This window comes from Topomyia yanbarensis, chromosome 3 (genome assembly GCF_030247195.1).
Source record: "Topomyia yanbarensis strain Yona2022 chromosome 3, ASM3024719v1, whole genome shotgun sequence".
NCBI classification, from domain to species: domain Eukaryota; kingdom Metazoa; phylum Arthropoda; class Insecta; order Diptera; family Culicidae; genus Topomyia; species Topomyia yanbarensis.
The window spans coordinates 418,291,821-418,312,876 of record NC_080672.1 but is presented as its reverse complement, the minus strand read 5'-3'; the positions used below and the strand labels follow the sequence as shown (position 1 = coordinate 418,312,876).

Below are 21,056 nucleotides of genomic sequence, written 5' to 3'. Positions count from 1 at the left end.
GTCTCAACAAATTCGCTAAAGACACGAACTCTGTTACTATTTTCTGAAAAATTAATTCTGCATAATTTTATAACTTCAAAAATTACGGTTTCGGAATTATGCCGTTTGGACAGTAAGATCGATTTTCACCAAACCCCCACCAAACCAAATTTCTGGCTACACCGCTGACTTCCAGTAAGTAAAAACAAAGTCGTTCTACACTCGTTCACAAGAAACGTCTTCGAATGCTGAATATCTATTATAATACATTAAAACCCTGGTGCCCTAAGACGATTTCGCTAGATTTTCAGAGCACTGTGCACCCAGTGTATTAACGCAAGTGACGGAAGGTTATCGAAAAGTTTCGCGAAAATGAAAATTTCAGTAATGATGATGATTTTCCCAAACGGTTCGTTTTCGAGAGGTTTTTATTTGTTCTTTGGCATTAGGATTAGCGATTATAATTCAAATCAAGGATACTACTGGGAAGTCACCTTTAGAAAAAGTCGATGTCGAAGTAAAATTTGGAACTATGCACGCATGCACTTCAGAGATAGCGTGATATCAGGAGCTGCGATTTCATTAAATTTTCTTAGTTCTCAGTCGCGTTGGAAATTTGAGTAAAGTATAAACTTCAAATCGATTAAAAAAAAATCGATTTTTTTGGCTCAGTACAATATATAAATTTAGTTTTCCCACCACAATTTAGATATTTAGATATTTTATGGGCCATTTTTTCGCTTTCCCATTGATTTGGTTTGAGATTTCTAGCACTGATGTTGTCCTATGCTGATTTGAGCGATTCTTTGAGTCCTGCCACTATCCCATGTAATATGTGTTATCAAAAACATCGCGAAGCATCACGTTCTAAATGTTCTCAAACGATATAATATCCGAAGAGAGTGATAAGAGTTATAAGAAATGTCTCATCACACTGTTAGGTGGATTAAAAGCGTTTTTTCATTGACCCTCGCTTCGCATTGTAATTGAATCGTTAAGCTCAAAATCTGTTCAAAGTTTTGCAATTGGATGCTGATTGTACTGCCTATAATCGCAAGTCAGTCCCATGTAGATAGGGAATCCTATAAAATATTGAACTGACTTGCGATTATGAGCAGTATAGTTTCTTTAGGCACGTTCATCCGGGATAATTTGATTACATTATTTTTTGATTATATTTGTTCCATAGTGAATTCTCAATATAATTGGGGTAACGCTGTTGCAACTCAAGTATACATAATGAAGAATGGGCGTCATTAGGATAAATTTTTTTGTGTTTAACATTGTCAAGAGCCGCTTCTGAAATCGTGCTTGTTTGTAGATTTGTCCGGCCACAGCCAATAATGAGACGCATCCTTGGAAAACTACAGCTACATTTTAGTGTTTTTCTTGTCAATAATAATGTTGGCTGCATATTATGACGTATCACAAATATTGAAATGACCAGGCCTACTGTGCAGAGTTCAGTTTAAAGGTGTATTAAAATTATAAAACGATTAAATCTCAGCAAACATATGGCGTGTAAGCCAGCTACCAAAATTCACTTTGAGTGTAAATTCTGGACAAAGTCACAGATGTTGTTAGTAAACAAAGGAGAAAAGTTTTTTTTCATTAACCGCTGTGAACTGTTTTCGACCAATAACGATTTGTACTGGTTGTTCTTTCACAAGAAATTTTGACAGTTGGCTTTAACGCCACAATCATATGTTTATTGAGAAATCATTAATTTAATGAATCGTTTAACACCGTGATGGGGGGGGGGGGGGGGTGATTTGACGAAAATCGTTGATTTTTCGAAAATTCTTCAAGATAATATAAATTTGATAAAATATTGAAAGTTCAGAAACATAAACAATTCAGCAGTTATCATTCGCTACAAATGAGAAAAAATAATAAAGAATACCTTTCATATCTTCATAGGTAACTTTCTTTTATGAAATGTTATAAAATTAAAGCGGAATATTTGTTCGACACAGGCCCGTGCGCAGAAAATGCCCATGGGGAGGGTTTTGATTTTTCTACGTTTCTTATAAAAGAAAGGGTAAACTTTGACGACTTGTTATGAGACCTGGAAGGCCGATTATTGTGTACCAATCGACTCAGCTCAACAAATTGGGTAAATGTCTATTATCGAGAAAGAATGGAATTGGTTAGCGGTAGTGTCTGATTGGTTTGAAGTAGGTAATCCTATCGACTAAACAACCTCCTGTATCTTGCCATCCTCATCCATCCGGCGCCACCGTTAAATCGTATAAACATTGTTCCTAAAATCGTGAATGAAGTACCATGAATTCTGCAATATTCACGTTTTTACGCTACGAAAACAGGACTATGAACAAAAATCATGTATTTTATATTTATGTTCAATTTCGCTTTAGTGACATAACGCGGAAATAGTGTAAATATTTATTTTTGTTTCGTGAAATTCAGTCACGGTTTCTTTGTCATTACCCAATCAATTTTCTGTACGTGAACTAGTTCACAAATTTATGATCATTAAACTCAGTTGACTCATGATGTTATTCATAGATTTAGGCACATTAGTTCGCAAAATCAAAACATTGTGGATATTTTCTCGTGATCTATTTCACGAAACTCGGAATTTTATTCATGAATCCATTCAATCTTCGTGAACTAATTCATCGTGCCTAATATGTTATTCAAGACTTACCATTCGTGCTCCTGAAACAGTTCACAATATCATGACATATTATTCATGTATTCGGGAACTCGTTCATGATTCCTGGTATAATAGTCACGACTGACCATGCGTACCCATGAAATAAATCACAAAATTATAAAATGTTATTCATGTCGTGAACTAGTTCATTTTATCTAGTATAATAGTCTCAAGTTACCATTCCTGCTTGTGAAATAGTTCACAAATCCATCAAGTATTATTCATGTAATCGTAAACAGGTTCATGATTCCTAATTGAGTTCTACAAGATGACGACACGAATGAACTCATGAGGAATGAAGTTCATGTTTGACAATTCTCGGTGGTTTGTTTACTTTGTCAGTTGCGTGAGTGCGAGTGCAACGGGTGTTCATCTGTTACATTCGAACTCACGTAACTTCCATGTAAACAAACCACCGAGAATTGTCAAACGAAGTTCATCTGGCTCATTTTGTGGGGTTATGTCGGTTGGTGTAAAACCTAGTATATTGCTCACGATCCAATATCCGTGCTCGTGAAATGGTTCCCAAGTTCATTACATATTACTCATGTATTCGTGAACTGGTTCATGATTTCTAGTATAATGAAATTTTTACGTGAACTAATTTCACAAAATTTGGAGTATTAGTCGTGGAATCATTCTTGTTCCGTGCACTTTTCATGAAATGTCCAGCTGCTAGCGACCAAGAATAGACACAAAATAAATATTAGGACCTCAAACATCGTTATTCATTTGATACGGTTCAGTGTGATGTCTGGATATAAAACGAAAACTGCGCTGAGCGCCACAAATTGTGTTCGTGATATAGTTTACAGAACAAGATACGATAGTAACCAAAAAATAACAGATCGCGATAAGGCGAAAAGAAATTACGAATACCACCATGAAACTGCTGATATCATGTCACATTACTCCACTTGTCAAATTTGAAAGTAAGCTCTAGAATAAAATATCACGATAAGATAAACAGAAATTACAAAAATCGTGACTAAGGTCCTGAAACTATAATCATAAATCACACAACTCGTGACAAAAATAGCAAAAATTGTCACTAAGATCCTGAAATCATGAACATAAATAAAAATGAATCCCTACTCGTGACTAAAATGTTACGACAACATGAACAGAAATTATGAAAACCATGACAAAGTTCCTTCAGTCATGGACATAAATCACATTACTCGTTAATGAAATATTCAAAATCGTTACTAGGATTCTGAAATTATGAGCATGAATCACTTTACTCATGACTGAAATCTCACGATAACGTGAATAGAAATTACGAAAATCGCGACAAAGATCATGAAATCATGAACATAGAGCCCGCTACCCTGGCATAAAAATCGGTAACGTCATACGAAATCACAAAAATCGGGGATTAGCTCCGGAAATCATCAAAATCGCTTAACTGTCGGATGTGTATTCCCAAATTATGAACAAGACTCATAACAAAATCTGAACATGTCCAGCGAACAACAGTAACCCAACCAAACATTTCAATGTAACGCCATGTATAATTGTTTCATGGATACGAGGTTTACTACTCATAATTTCAGAAACTTGGTCACGGTTTTCGTAAATCGCTCAGTTCACGAAATAACGATAATTTTTTCATGGATTTATGATCGGATTTTTTCCGTGTAGGCACTACTTCAGTGGGAATTGTACTCATGCTCTTTTTTATTTTGTGTTAATCGTTCATGATTTTTCCATTGATGCTTGCTGTCCAACCTTCTCGGTATATCTGACCTGCTCAGATCTGTTGTAAATGTCGTCATCTGTTGGGACATGAGCCGATTCAGAGATGTCGAGCATAATTATTTACATCTCTTTACAACCACCTTCGCAGCGTTTCTTATCCTTCTTGGCGTTAGTCGTTCCTATTTATTTGCTAGCTACTGCTGAGAATTTTTCGACGGCGGTATTCCTCCCGATACCGATGACCATTTTCGCGGGCCATTTAGCTGTCAGTCACTCCGATGGAGAGATCATCGGCAATAAATAATAATAACGATATCTTGATTTTCTCTGACCTCATGCTTTTTCCTTAGATCACTTTGCTAGTCCGCTGACCGACCTTTGCTGCGAAGCTGATCTACTCACAACTAGTGCTAATATCGAAACATTCGACCAACATAACGTACACCCCTTACCAGTCACCTTCGCGAGGTTTCTTTCTTGGTTTTTTCAACGACTTGTTTCTAGAGTGACCGAACTAGAATGACACGGCTCGCTGTATAATTTCATCCCTGAACAGGAAGTTTATAATATTTTGAAAGTAATTCAAAACCCCCATGGGAGGGTTTTGAACCCCTAAAACCCTCCCCTTGCGCACGGGCATCGACATTTTTTCTTACGGTCACAAAATTTCGAAACCATCCTGGGTTCGAACGAATCCTACACGATGAGCTGCAATGTCGCAACTTCAAAGCCGTAGCATTGTATAGAAATTTTGCTTGGCAGGACAGACTGTGTGAAAAAGCGGTTACATTCTACTAGAGCGACGGCATAACAAACGAGTTGGGAATCAGCTTTGTAGTGCTGGGCAAGATGCACCAACGCGTAATCAATTAGCAGACGATCAGCGAAAGGATGTGTGTGGGTCAAAGGCCATTTCTACAACTACTGCATCATCATCGTACACAGCCCGCACGAAGCGAGACCAGAGAACGAAAAAGATGCATTTTACGCGCATTTGAAGCTCGCGGCAGAATGCAGCTTTTCATTAACGACATTAACACTACCCTTGAGATCACCTGATGACCAAACTGAGAGCCAAATCGACCACGTTCTAATGAACGGAAGTTTATTCTCCGCTATCATAGAATTAGAGCACTCCACCGAGTGGTTTTGAAGATCTGGGAGAAACAGATTATATCGAAGGATTGGATAGAGGAAGTATTATGTCCCATCTATAAAAAGGGTGTTAAGCGGGACTGCAACTGCAACTAGTTACTAGTTAGTTGCTCAAGATGTTCTTCAAAATTCTTTGTCACCGCCAATCACCCTTAGCAAGCGAGTTCGTTGAATGAATTGGCATATAATACCCAAATACGGATTTTCTGAAAAACGACAATAGATCGAGTGATGTGTGATGAGTACTAGAGATACTTTCGAGTCGATTAGAAGGTGTGATAATAAGAGTGCGAATTTACACGAGCGGTATGGTTTTCTGGAAGTCTGTTCAGCTTTTTAGCTTCGCCGGTAACATCAATATTGTGGCACACAATCTTGAGACAATGATTGGGACGTACATCCGACTGACGGTTGAAGCAAAGCGAATTCAACTGGTTACAAATGCGTCAGACATAGTATTTTTTTTGTTTATTGGGATTTTAACTAATTGGTCATTCGCCCGTGAGTCAGACATAGTACATGAGAGTAAGAGGTTATGGCTCCCACCGAGTATATAGCTTGATGGCGATGATATCGAGCTGGTTGATGAGTTCGTGTATTTGGGCTCACTAATGACCACCAATAATAGCAGGTCAACGTTGTTACTTTGGACTTCGAAAAACGCTTCGATCGAAGAATGTACGACACGGCAGGAAGTTAACCTTCTACAAATCGCTCATGGAACGTGTTCAGAGCGATCTACGATGGGATGCATATGAAAGGCGGAATGTGGAGACGGCATATGAACAACGAATTGCAACAGTAGCTTGTAGAACCATCCATTGTTCGCTCAGCGAAATTTGGGTGGCTGCGGTGGGCTGGGCATGTCGTCGGAATGGTGATAACTCGTTTAAAATGGTTCTAGAAATTTATCCGCCAGGTACAAGGAGGAGAGATCGGCCAAGATGATTCGTGCCCTGCGAGCCGACAAACAGCCATTGACAAAGTGAACTAAAGACGACTTCTTGATACAGCAAATGACAACATGGCCTTAGACTGACTGTATTTAAGTGAAAATTTCCCAACAAGATTCTCAACTTCTGTAATAATCATTTCAGTGATAAATCCTCCTTGTAAGAATCATGGAAAATCAACTCTTTACAAAAGCGGTAGGAGACTTGGTGTCTTCAGCAAAGTTGTTGGGAATTTTATTTAAACATCTGTATTGAAGATATGAAAGCTCTATGTACGTAGCATATCAAGATATAGAACGATATTTACGAAATTATTCTTAAATCCAGTTTTCTTCAATATTACTGTTAGCTTCAGAGACACATGGCTTGGATAAAATGTTTATTTTATTGTTTATTAACAGCAGAAGAGATTGATCATTTACAGTAATATCAGAATAACTTGTTTTGAAGGTTTACTTTCGCAAATAGCCTAATATATCTCGAGACCCTGAATATATGGAGCATTCATGTCTTCAGCCACGTAATTTGTAAAAAAAATTCTCGGAAACTTTACTGAAAACACCATGTTTTTCGAGACTAAATTGGTTTGAAGAATTAATGAAGAGGATTATTCACCAAAATTAATTTTTTTTTAGAAAATGTTTTACGTTGCAAAATTCTTCGAAAATACTAAACATCCAAAGCTGAGTCCTTGTATACGAATTTATGTTACGCCAAATAATTTAGTACTGAAATGTACATCATAAATAGCCACCAACTCGACAATTCTGTTTTAATTTTCTTCATTTCCAATCCTACTAGTGGCTATTTAAATAAATGATAGTACCAAAAAAATCAAATGATCATAATGATCCTGGCCTTCAAGATGCCTACGGAAAACGCCATTTTTCATGAATTTCTATGGGGATGTTTTCATGCAGGTATTTTATTCAATATTGACATATTTTGTTAACTATAAGATCCTCACTAAGAGATCAAGTACAAGATCCCATTCCCACAATTTACCAAAAGTCCCCATAGTGTTTAGAACATTAAGTTCTCAATGTAATGATCTGATGATAAACTTCCAAAATTATTATTTAAATATTAAATATTAAAGATTTTTTATATTAAACTGGTCACCATTAATAAATTTTTTTTCAAATCAATAAATTTTGGTTTGGGGGGGGGGGGGGGGTTAAAACTCCATCCTCCCACCCCGGCTATGCCAATGAATACAGTGGTAATCAGCTTGTTGAGAAGTGACTTACAATTTACGTCAATTTTTCTTACCAGCAAAGTAAAGTTCATATTGTTCGCAATTGTGCTTCAAATTTGAGCTTCCGAAAGTGTAACCAACGTCACACGTCATACTTCTTCGTTGCGGCAGAGCAAGCAGAACGCCAGCTTCTTCCAGTTCTGCTGCAGTCGCTTCGACTACATCATCTAGTGGTTCTTCTGCGGTCGGGTGATTTACACCATTTACGGTTGCTGCTATCGAAAACCTTCCGGTCATCGAAGTAAGCTCTGTACTTCAGCATCCTCGCGAGGATGTGTTTCTCTTCACTGTCATTGTGAAGATCGTCAACGCCTACGGTGCACAGTGGGATGAAAAAATCTGAAAAAAGCCGGGCATTGATGTTTGCGATGAAACTAATGGGTATAGCACCTTCATGTCTTCGGAAAAGTTTTTTTGCTTTTTGAGTACTTTAATATAAGGGTGGCCAATTTTAATGTAAGAGGTTATATTAGGATGATAATAATTTACATTAATTTTCTTTTCGCAACCTGCACCCCCAGCGTCGTTCCAAATTATGTAATAATGTTCGCTGTCCAAATTTGAGTGAAATCGGTTAAACCTAACGCCTCCTCCAAAGAGCTTAAATTTTGTATGGAATTTCGACCAAATTGTATGGAGAAATACTCGCAGTTCACAAAATGACCGTTACAGATCACTGTGAACCGAACGTAGATGTAACGAAGAGTTAAGCTTTTGAAGATGTGCCAAACAAGTTTGTCGAAGATTGCAAGACAATCAAACTAACCGTTAGTAGTTATTAACGTTGGAAGTTTGGATTCTGCTGCTTAACCTTCTTTCGGTGTTGGGGTCAATATGACCCAAAATGAACCTTCAACATGCGATAACTTTTTATGTTTTGCACCTAGCAGTTTGGAATTTATTGACTTTTCCTCTTTCATGGGTAGAAACGATTTTTAAAAAAGTTCAAAATTTGCGGACATTCGTGAGGGGCAGTACAAAAAAAGTTACGAATAAGGTGTTAGCGGGTCTTATTGACCCCGATTTTGAACTCAGTTTTAAGCCACACTTTCAGTCTATATGAACTTGTACCCAAATTGTTTGTTAGAGTTTCCATTTTTAGTCTCTGATAAATATTATCGTTTTTGACCATGTTGGCCAGCGGGAATCGGTACCGAATGAGGTCATGTTTGGCATACATAGATGTATGCAGAACCGTCATCAGAAATCACAGATTTATTGAAAGAATACTAATAATAAACACAGCTGTATAACATTTTTAAATAATAAACACAAGCGAAACAAAAATAAGAATTTACATATACGTTTTGTACATGATTCGACCGATCTCAGATATTTCGCAGTACGTCTCCGATGCCGATTTCGGCGATACAATAGTATTTCTCACAATACTGAGATAGCGACCATGTTATCAATCAATGCAACTGATCCCAAAGTTTCATAATATTCTTGAAAGCTTATACAGGGTGGTTGGGTCATGGTTAAGAACCTCTCGAAGGGTGATTCACTGTCATATTTGGGGAAAACAATCGTTCTACATATACCATCAAATCTCAACCGTTACAGAGTTATTGAACTTTTTGTGCTAAAAACTTATTTGTCTTAAAATACCTCTGACTCGAAAAGTATACTTTGTATTTCAAATCTTTTAGATCCATTGGGAAGGTGAGAAAATTTCCCATTGAGTGAAGCCCTTACATGTTTCAGCTAATGAGTATAAATAGCCTTTTCAAAGTAATTTATTTAAAATTTAACAATTTTGATCGATTTTTTGTTCATTTCTTGAAAATCTTTATAGTTAACATCATCATTTTATTAATTCAAATTGTTAGTCTTGAAGAGCTGCATAATTCGTTCTTTGACATGATGCACTCATTTTTTCTGGTTTTCATGTGTTTGGGTTATTGAACTTGGCTATTTTTATCTCATTTTCACTAATACTAGTTCTAATTGAAAAAGTGTAGCACTTATTGTACTTTTTTTTTCTTTTCATTCGAAAGCCAAGAAAATTTTACAGAGAAAAATGTATTAATACCTTTCAATTAAGTGAATTTAGCATTCTTTTAGAAGTAAATTAGTTTAAAGTTAGTGTTATTATAAGCATTTTCGTTAATTTTCTTAAAATAGTAAATAATAAGGATAACCGTTATTATCATGTAAATAATGCATCTCAGCAAGTTCTACAATTCTTTCTTTGACTCCATACAATTACCTTTTTTTGTTTCGACGCAATATCATTTTTATCACATCGCTTCATATGCAAAAACCCACTACATTTGTGGTGAGATCATGCTGTGTTAATTATTAAATAGCAGCGAAATGAAAAGAGATATGGATAAAGTGTCAAATAACAAGTTATAGAGAATATTAAGGGTACCAAATGAACAATAGTAACGATTAATTTTGTAGATTAATAATTAGAATAGTGACAAAACTCCTCGAAAAACGCTAATTATGAGCAATTTTACTAGTAAAAAATCATTTAGTACTCTTAACTAAGAGATATTCGCGCATACATCTATAGAAAATTTTCTCAGCTTTCCAATGAAACCTTGCAAATACCGATATAAAGCATATTTTTTAGATTATAGTCTTTTAAGCACTTGCAAGTTAATCACAGGAAAAGTTTAGCAATGAAATTACTAAAAAATGAGAAGAGATAGGAATATGATGTTTAGGAACAAATTATGAATCGTCCAAAAACCCTACTTTTGGATAATAGATATTGCTATAATCATAATTCATTGTTTTGAGAAAATTAACGAAAACCGCCTCAAAACACTAACTTTTAATTACTTTACAACTGAAAGGTAATTAAAACTAATTAACTGAAAGATATGAGAACACAATTCAGTAGGAAAATTTCTCACATTTCGAATAGAACTAAAAAAAATACAAAGTATACTTTTTGAGTTAGAGGTATTTTAAGACAAATAGATTTTTTACACAAAAAGTTTAATAACTCTGTAACGGTTGAAATTTGGTGGTATGTGTAGAACATTTTTTTCCTCCAAATATGACAGTCAATCACCCCTTAACCTTGAACCAAACACCCTGTATAAAATACCATCTAAAATGATATTGAAACTCTGATTCAAATACTGACCCTGATAATCATCCGGAAAAAATGGAACATTCGTAAAACAGACTAATTCATGAATCTAGTTCTAGAATTCTGCAGTGTTTTCTAAAAGATTTGTTCACGTTGCATTGACATAAATTCATAGTTCCGAGTGAAAAAAAAAATATCCTATTGATCGCGTAATCGACCATCCGGAAAATCTGGAACATTCGATGAACTGATCAATTCATAAAGCTGGCATTAGAACCATGTGTTTTTAGTGTTTCTTGAATTTTCAGTGGAACGAGTTCATACTTATGACCTGCACATGTTTTTGGCTACATAATGATCTTCTAGAAGATCTGGAACATCAGTGGACCAGCCAATTCATGAACCTTGTCCCAGAGCTATAAGATTTTTTCGAAAATATTTTTGGGAATATTCGTTTCGTTTAAATTCGTACCCTATTGATAACGTAGTCCTTCTGGAAGGTACGAAACTGGCTCTGAAAGTCTGTGGTTTTCTCGAAAGTTTTATTTAGATTTATTATTGCAAAGATATCGTATTTGTGACTGGTACAAACACCCTAATAGTGAACTGGCCAATTCTACGCCGGATCATCCGAAAGGTCTATGGGTCACAAGTATGAATTTATGCGAATAACATACCCTTATATGTTTTCGAAAATATATCAGAGCTCTAGAGCAAGGTTCATTAATTGACCAGCTGCACGGATGTTCCAGATCTTCCGGAAAGTCATTATGTGGCCAATTGGGTCAATTTTCCAGTCATAACTACGCATTTCTGGCAATGCAAGATTTTCGAAAAAAAACTTCAGAGTTCTAGAACTAGATTCATGAATTTATACGGATGTTCCAGATCTTCTGGATGATTTTTACATAAAATTCAGGGTCCACAGTTGAGTCACAGTAATAATATCATTTTAGATGGGATTTTAAATAAGCTTTCAAGTATATTACAAATTTTTGGGATCAGTATCATTGATTGACCACATTGTCACTTGTTCAACATTATGAGATATACAATTATGCATCCGGGATCCTTATCGGAATCGAAATCCGGACCATCTAAGTTCGGTCGAATCATGTTCAAAATTGGTATATACATTCTTATATTAGTTTTGTCTGTGTTTACTATTACCATTTTGTCAATAAACCTGTGATTTATGATGACGGTTCTGCATACATCTATGCTAAGCTGCTAAATCGTCTGGCTGTGTCACCAATGTCACCAAGATTGCGTCAAAACCCATTTTAACGGTGTTCTTATTTCATTTGTGCCCAGATGTGATGAGAATCAATAAACATAATTGGTAGCAATCATAATGACATTCCTTTTTTTTTGAAATCAAACAAAAATTTTGTTATGTTGATAGAAAGTAATCAGCTTGATTTGTACAAATGAAGCTATATTTCATTATGATGCTATGGAAAAGCACATCCTGCATTTTGATGGAATCAAACAAATATATTATAGATTTTTAACAAACGGATCAGTTTTGTCAAAAACAATTTATGTTTTTATCAGCCGTGCTTCTAATTTATATACAAACAAAAGTATTTATTCAATCGAACAAAATAAATATTTTCAAAGCAATCATATTTCACTTTTGAATAACTATTGTTTCAATTGTAAAGTTTATGCATTGGGCAGGAGTCCCAAGGGTTGCAGGTTCGAAACCTGCCTGTGGGATGATTTTTGTCACATAATTCTTTTCGTTTAACTCACCATTTCGATCTGTTTCCCTCGTTGGATACCACCAAAAACAGTCTCATATAAGTTACTGGCACTTCCGTCAAAACTCAAAAAAAAAAAAATAATTCATTGCATTTTTCAAGTTTGAAATTCAGCTGAAGGTGTTGTTGTTTTGAATAGACCTTCCTTTTTCTGCGTGTAGAAGATGTAGCATCCGTATAGCCAGGGCTGTAGAGAGAAATTACGGGCCCGGGGGGTCCAGTATAAGGGCCTCTGCCATCATTGTAGATTTTTCGAACTCAGAGACTGTTAAGCTCGAAATGCGTTGTAAAAAAATAATTATCTGTTATTATGTAATTCATGGAGAACTATAGGAAAATACACTTAGTGCTGTTAATTTCAATAACTTTTTTTCATTTCAAAGCTTTCAGTTGAGCGTCTTTCAATTACTGCCAGCAAATTTTGTTCAGCAATCTCCTCCACTTTGTTCGCCACAGACGGTTTAGTTTAACATTTTTGGGTCTTCTTCAGGTTCTGCTTGTCAATGGACCAATATTCCAAATGTTGCTTTTCAAACCATTGGTACAGAAAGCCTGCCAAACCAGATATTCCTGTGTGAACTTCGATAGCTTCATATGCTTGGAAATATCGGCCACTGTTCCTTCCGGTTGCCATTATGTTGGTGACAGTTGATTTGGTCACTTTTAACGGTTTCACTATCTTGGCGTGCAAGTAATTCGAATTCAGGCTATACGCGAGCAAAATTTCTCCGTGCTGCTCCTCTTGCTTTTAAAACTGAAGAGCAAATGTCAAATATAAAAGGTATCTTTCTGCATGCAGGCAAAAGAGAGTACCTTTTATATATCTCACCGATATCTTTAGTGGCATTGAAAGTAATCGATTTATCAATATTTTCATATTTATCCAAAAGTCGGTATTGCATAATTTTTTTTGAATCTAGAATTCGTTAAAGAAGCAAAACAATCGGCTAAGTCGGTGTGTTACAACATTGCCAGTCTCTGAAAATACAACTCCTCATTTGTCCGGTAGTGTTGCTGACTTTTTTTTGGTTTCAGGGAAAACTGGTTTAAGTGATTTTTGCGAGTTATTCATTTATATAATTGGTAAAACATTATTGAAGAACTCATAATTGAAACTTTGCACAAATAGCGAAAATAGTATCAAAATGGAAATGTAATAAATTTAAATAAAAATATGAACATTCAATGAAGGCAGCATTTAAAGATCGAAAAACAAAAAAAAGAACCAGACGAGGAAAAATTAATAAATAGATAAAATGGAACAAAAGAAAAAAGCTACAAAATGACATTTAATATAATGGAAAAATATTGGTACAGTAAGATTCCGTTTTTGGTATGCTCCCATTTTGGCACACTCCGTTTTTGGCAACATTCTTGTCGTACATAATAAATCTTTGAAAAATGTGCAGTAAATTTTTTTTGTATCAATTCATATCACATTTGACTTTATTTCCAAACATGGGAATCATATCTCGACAAACATATGATTACGGCGTATAAGCCAACTGTCAAAATTTGAGAGGAAATTGTGGACAAACCGTTACTCACCAAGCACAAATGTTGGTAGTAAACGTAAGGGAAAGGTTTCTCTTTCATTAACTGATGTGAATTGCATTCAGCCAGTAACGGTTTGTCCGGAATTTCCTTTCAAAGAGAATTTTGACAGTTGGCTTTTACGCCGTAATCATATGTTTGTCAAGATATTAACCCTGAAAGGCGCAAATCATTTTTTTTAAATTTTGTCAAAATTGTCTCATAGTTTCAATACATTACTGGGATAATTTTGAGATGTTTTTCGCAATGTTGTTTCAAAACAGCGTTATGCATTTGAAGGTTAACTATATTTTACAGTGAGTCTATTGAATATTTATACTTAAAATTTAACTCTAATGATAAATAAAATGAACTTTCCAAGGTAAGGTATGTGTCCTTATGCACAAAAAAATGGGTATCGTCCAAAATTTTTCCCATTTGGGAATTTGCATGAACTTTCCAGTTTTTGAGCTGTATGCTACAGACTGCTCCAAAAAGGTGTTCGTTATAAAAATTCATCTGCACAACTAGCTCTAAGAAATAATTTTCAATAGAACCATAGTAACATTGCGAGCCTCTTTCTCTTTCGATTATTACGACGTCACTACAAAACTTGGCACTAAATTTTCAGTACATTTCGAAAACCCGTATTTAGGAATACAAAACTGATAGCTCCCAAATAGTTCGTTTTATCTTTATGATGTCTTTGGCAAATTTGTTAGTTTTTTGGCGATTTTTTCAAATGAATGCAATTAGGGTGGTCCTTGTGGTTGGGGTGTTCAAAGTATCGGCTGTTTAGATGAAGTTTACCTGCGCAATGCCCTACAATATAATAACCTAAATAAATTTAAGCAAGTTTGCTGAATAAACAAGGCTATCTATAAATCACATTACCACAATAGATCTAAATACTGGTCGCAGTGGTTTGTCTCCAACAAAAAAAATCTATAAAGATTAATTTATTATGATTTTTTTAAAGATTTGGGGTAGGGTTGCTCTTGAAAAATTGTTCATTAAATCGTGCATTAAATTAAAATTATTTGTTCAAAGTGGCTGTACTTTTTTTCGAAACAGTTCGGAAAGATCGCTTGTAGTTCATGACTCTTGAAAATTAGTGTACTTTTCGAAAATAAATGTCTTGTTTTGCCACTTTCTGCCCCGAGGTATGAAAAAGGTGATTTTTCATGATATGTCTGAAGGAGACACATGGTAATGTTTGATTCTCCAGGGTTCGCAATATAATTTATAAATGTCTCTTAGTATTATCAACAATTGAAAAAAATGTGTATTCTGCTAAAAATTCACTAAACCAATTTTTTTTAAATGAATTTTTAGATATAGTGCACTTTATATTCGTAAATGTTGAATTTTCAAACTACCCTAGGTGCCAAGATTTTAAGGCAAAAAAAAAAAATAAAAAATCACCAAAAATGAATTCAGCGACAAAAAATTATCCCAATGTAAAGTTTTCATCAAATTCGTGCCCGTTTTGAGGTTTTGTCCGACTTTTGTATGGAAGGTGCGACAACTGAATTTGATAAAAACATTAATAAAATTGAATTTTCTTATATTTTCTTTCATCTCATTCCATTTCACACATGATTAAAAATCTTTGAAACATTTTTGAAGTCGTAAATTGATAATCCAAACTTGAAAAGTAAGGTTCCGGCTTTGGCAACTGAAAAAAATAAAATTGTTGCCAAAAACGGAATCCTTTTGTAATATGGAAATAGTCAAAAACCTACCAATATCAAAAATAGAAAAATCCAAAACGGAGAAACAATATATAACAATATATGAACAAAATTAAAATAATGGAAAAATAAAAAAAAATCGATGTATATAAACAATTTGAATAAATAGCAAAAAAGACCGATTGTTAAAACAATCAAATTAAACCAAGGAAATTAAAAATGAAAAAAAGAAAATAAAATGTCATGAACATGGGATGCGGTAAAAATAGCAGAAGAATTAAAAATGAAAACAACAAAAAATATAAAAACAAGAATACAATCATCAAATATATAAATGAACTTAATGGCTCAACTGGGATAGACGTAAAAATAGCAATTATACAAAATGTTTATAATATAAAAAATAGTGTATTAAAAACTGGAAAGCATGAAAACAAGAAAGTAGGAAATTTTTTAAAATTGTTTCAAAATAGAAAAAATGATAAAGTACAAGAATGGAATAAAAAGATAAAAATAAAATAATTATGAAAAATAACCAAATAATTGGAAACAATTGGAGGGAATAGACTGAAGAAAAAATAAACAACAAGAATAAGTGGAAATAATCAAAAACAGACAAAAATTGGAATCAAAGAAGGTATGTGAAATCAAAATGATTTAAATGGATAATAAAGAAAATCCTAGAAGAAATGTAAAAACAGGAATATTATCATAAAGAAACACAAAAGAAAATTTTAAAAAATGAATAAAAAAATCTATATAAAGTAAAAGTGGAAAAATTAAAGTTTGATTAAATGGAAAACCGAAAATATTCTTAAATCGCAAAAAGATCAAATTAAAATAATAGGAAAAATATACAAATGAAAAAGGTAACAAAATAGAAAATATGCAATTCAAAATTGTTTAAATGGGTAAAAATGGAAAATACTAAAGGTAATGAAATATAGCAAAAAGCAAAAATGAGAGAATATTGAAAAAAAATCCATACACAAGTAAAGCATAAATTTCATAACTGATGAATGGAGGGCAGAAAATTTCGCTACGCGAAAAAAAATGAGAATATTTTTTAAGCAAATGAGAGAAACCTAAAATGAAAAATATGGAAAAAGGTGGATTCAAAAATACTAAAATAAGTTTATTGGAAGATATGAAAAAATACAAAGAAGCAATAGAAAATACAAGTTTATTTTAATAAATTAAATAAATTTAATGAAATCAATTAAACAAACGAATACAAAAAAAACGAATAAAACGATAGATAAAATGCAAAAATGAAAAAAACATGAATAGATTAAACTAATTGAAAAAATAGGACAAATAAAAAAATAGAGCAAATTTTTAAAAATGAAGAAAAAGAAGAATATGGGACAAAATATACAAAAAAGTAAAATAAGTTTGAATGAAGAAAATATAAAGAATACAAACCCTGGATGAACTGGGAAAATAAACAAAAAAGCAAATATGGAACAAGAGAAAAAAAAATTGAACGATTCATTTAAATTGAGAAAATAAGTTAAAGATGACAAAAACTTTCAAGTTCGGGTTATTTAATTTTTTTCAAGTGAATACAAAAAATTACTGTGGATCGTTTTCTTTGTGGATTTTCATGTTCTTTCTTGATTTGTGGAGTTATTCAGAATTCAAAAAAAATCAACCGCGATTGGACTAATGATTAAAAAACACCATATTGAAAGTTTCGAATGAAGTAGTGAAATATGAAAACCAATTGTGAGATCCTGGAACTTTCAACTTTAACTAACTCATTTTTTAAATAGTTGGTCGAAATCCATGAGATAAATGTTATAAAGTATGATATACAAAATAAATTTCAGTTCTACACAATTTACAAAAAATCTTGTCTTTATGCCCACTGCGCGTTAAACTCGTTTTTGAGTTCTAATTTTCAAAGTTTTCTTTTGATTTGTCTATCATGTTGTCAACTTTATAATCTAATTTACGATTAACTTTGTGATAGAAATTGGAAATTGAATCATACCAACATTGAAAATCTAATTGAACTTTCGAATAAATTGTTATTGTAATTACATTTGACAGAATCATTCCTTCTATTCAAAGACCGGGCCCCCTCTACAACGCCGGGCCCGGGGGGAAATACCCCGTTCCCCCTCCCGTCTCGGCGGCCCAGCGTATAGCGCTGGTCCTGTACTTGTCATATATGGTAAATCGTCTGAAAAGCTCGTCTGAATACCTTGTGCTTGACAATAATAACATCAAAAATTTACCTGCGTCGATTGGCACGGATCGAAGACAATAACCAAGTGAGTTTTTTCTTGTCGCGCCGCAATCGTCTTTACATTTTGCCATGCTGTTTGCAAGGTTGTTTCGTTTGAGCAGCTCAAGGTAAGTTTTTAGGCAACAATCGCATCCTATGAAAGAGGCTTAGAAACCATTCATAAATAACGTAACGCATTTAGGAGGGGGGAGGGGTACGACAAATTGTGACATGTTGTGACATATGGGGAAGGGGGAGTAAGCTTGATCGTTACGTAACACGTTTTTACTGAAGAAAAAAAAATCCCGGAATTTGTTACGTAATAAGGGAGGGGGGTATAGAGAAATTTGTGACATTTTGTTACATGGGGGGAGAGAGGAGTCAATTTTGGGCAATTTTTGCGTTACGTTATTAATGAATAGTCCCTTAAAGTCAATCCGGTTCGCACTGCCTCCATTTTAAAAGGTACAAACGCCTCTTTCACTACTTGCGATCGACTTCAGCGATGTCGATGTCCAGGTGGCATCTCACATTTACTGTAATTATATATAAGAGTCTATGCGCGAGCAGCATACTGATAACCAACTCTGTTTTGATTTTCGAAACGAACACTATTGACTCAAGACAGATGAGATCGTTTATGTTTTTATAACATATTCTGTATTGCTATCGTTTAAGCAGTAAACTGGTACTCCGAGCATCGCATATCCATCAATTATCAACATGCTCCTTTAAAGTATCTCTAGTTTATGTACTCTGTCTATAGAGGATATTCTATTTTCGTACAAATACGTACTGGTCTTCAAGTGCGAGCATTAATCTCTGATCAAAGATTTGTTTCAATTGGCCAATCTCTTGCTCTGTGATAAATCATGCACAGCACATAATCTAATCGATTATTGCTGTCGGTCTAATTGATTTTGCTCGTAACGCCGATCTTGACTGGCAATACCGTACCACACCAGACAAGTAACATTACTTTTTATAGACACTTGCAACAAATCAGTAGCGATCAACCGGGAAAACGCTCAGTCGCAGATTTATGATGCAGCAATAATGAAGCAATTAATTTTAGCGGGATGAAAGAAATGCAAAAAAAACACGATTAGCTTAATTCATGAGGGCACATTTATCATTCAGTTTATTCATTAAGTTGAAAATTGTGTTTCCGTTGTTGTTAATTTTAAATTTCCACCAATCATTCACGGCCGTACAATCTGTTATCAAGTCAATTACTGTCGAAGAACATTGACAAACTAAATGTCTAATCGTCGGCTAAGTATGAACATAAACTAGCAAACGATGTTGATCTGCACTGACCGTACGTGAGGTTGCAATTAATTCTTGTGTAAGACACAGACTCCCATTAGTCATTCCATTAGTAGCATTTGCTTATCAAATCCGATAAGGCGCAGAGATGTTTACACTGGTACTGCTACTGTGTGGGACAGTGATTTGACAGAGAAGAGACTGGGTTAAAAGCGAATTAAACGAACGCATCGTGTAGACGTAATTTTGAGTGAGTTGTAGCTAAAAATGGAACCACCCTAACGTGCTAATGTGTAGTTAAGCGGTTGAACGGCTCGGATAAGTTCAGACTAGGCATCTAGGTACTAGCCCTGATGTTATCTCATGAATTTCAAATGAGTTTTCCAATATGTACACTTACTGCTACTGCTACAAATGGGTCACCAAGTCGCTCCTCGGTAAACGCCAGCTATTCACTAACCTATGCTCGCTCACGGAAAGACGCACTCGTCCCAGAGGTGGTAGAAGTAGTAACAACGGGAACTCTAATTAATTTACAATGTCCAATTAATATGCAGCACATTTTAGCCCAGCATTCCCGGAGCGGCCGAGATAAGCATCCGTGTGTTTACGTTGACTCCTACCGTTTTATCTTTGTCAATTGCTGGGGTAAACCTTGAGCTCTAGAAAGTACACATCTGCATATCATCAGACCACAATTTGCCATCATCATCATCAGCATCATATTGGTGCTGCTCTGGTCCAAAGACATCCATTCATCATATCCAACCATCAGTTTGAATTGCCGGAACTGTTGTAGTGCATATCCATCTAACCTGGTTGTTGTTTTCTTGTCCCATCCCTTTCACAGGTCTTTATCTGTATATGCTGGTGGTGCAGACATTTTCCGGCGATAATTTTCGTTTTCGGAAGTACGCCTTCATTGGATGGGGTAAGTTGACAACGGAGTATGTAAGGTGTGTGTGATTTATTGGGTTGCTCACGTCATGGGTGCCTACTGTGCATGAGTTATATTGTTAAGTGAGAAGAGTCAGAATTGAAGGGCTTGAAAATTGATTTTGTTGAAAGAAGCATCACGATTTTAAAAATGTATGATTTCTCTAGTTTTTGTTTATGTTGTAGACTATGTTATTTACATGTTATAGGCAAACAGAGTTGTCTACCCAAAACTGTGGTAGAAAGAAAAGTAATTGCAATAGTATATTCTAAGGCGGAGTGAAAAAGCACTTCTTAAATCTAACTCTACAACAAATGCATTACGCATCGCATGTCACGAGAAAATTGAATTTTTTCATGTCGTAATACTGACGAGGAGAATCCGAAACACTGAAGATCGACATGTTTTATTTACCGATCTTGTTATGTGTTAAAATATTTTACAATTTGTATACAAAAATTAAATCTCTTTGAGCGACTTAGTGGAATATCTCAATTAATCCTCTTAAGACGGATATCTACCGTTTAATTCCTCAATAATAATATAGTGGAATTACACGGAAAACATTTGTCTTGCGAGGATTAATTAGTTAAAATATTATTTATCTCCGAGATAAATCGTTCAGCTCACACCTTTGTAAGGGAATGAAGTGGGACCACCATCATTACTTTGAAAAGTTTGAATGTTTCGTAATCCACTTGCCAGTAACTGTCACCAACTTGCTGCCAGTTAGACGATATAAACTAATACCAAATTGGCGCCAGTTAGACTTTAAATCAAAACAATTCACACAACGTGTGTGAACGCCTAAAGGTACCGAGTGAAGTTTCGGTTATTTATTTATTT

General features: G+C 34.7%; 1 protein-coding gene across 2 annotated transcripts in view; it reads left to right on the top strand.

Annotated features, from left to right (window-relative positions):
- LOC131689575 (diuretic hormone receptor-like) overlaps window positions 1-21,056 on the top strand; it is a 112,559-nt gene that overhangs the window by 63,484 nt on the left and 28,019 nt on the right. For both annotated transcript variants that reach the window (XM_058974766.1, XM_058974765.1), the window contains exon 6: window positions 20,124-20,204. In XM_058974766.1, coding sequence (XP_058830749.1) covers window positions 20,124-20,204 — 81 coding nt within the window. The remainder of the gene's footprint in view (window positions 1-20,123; window positions 20,205-21,056) is intronic.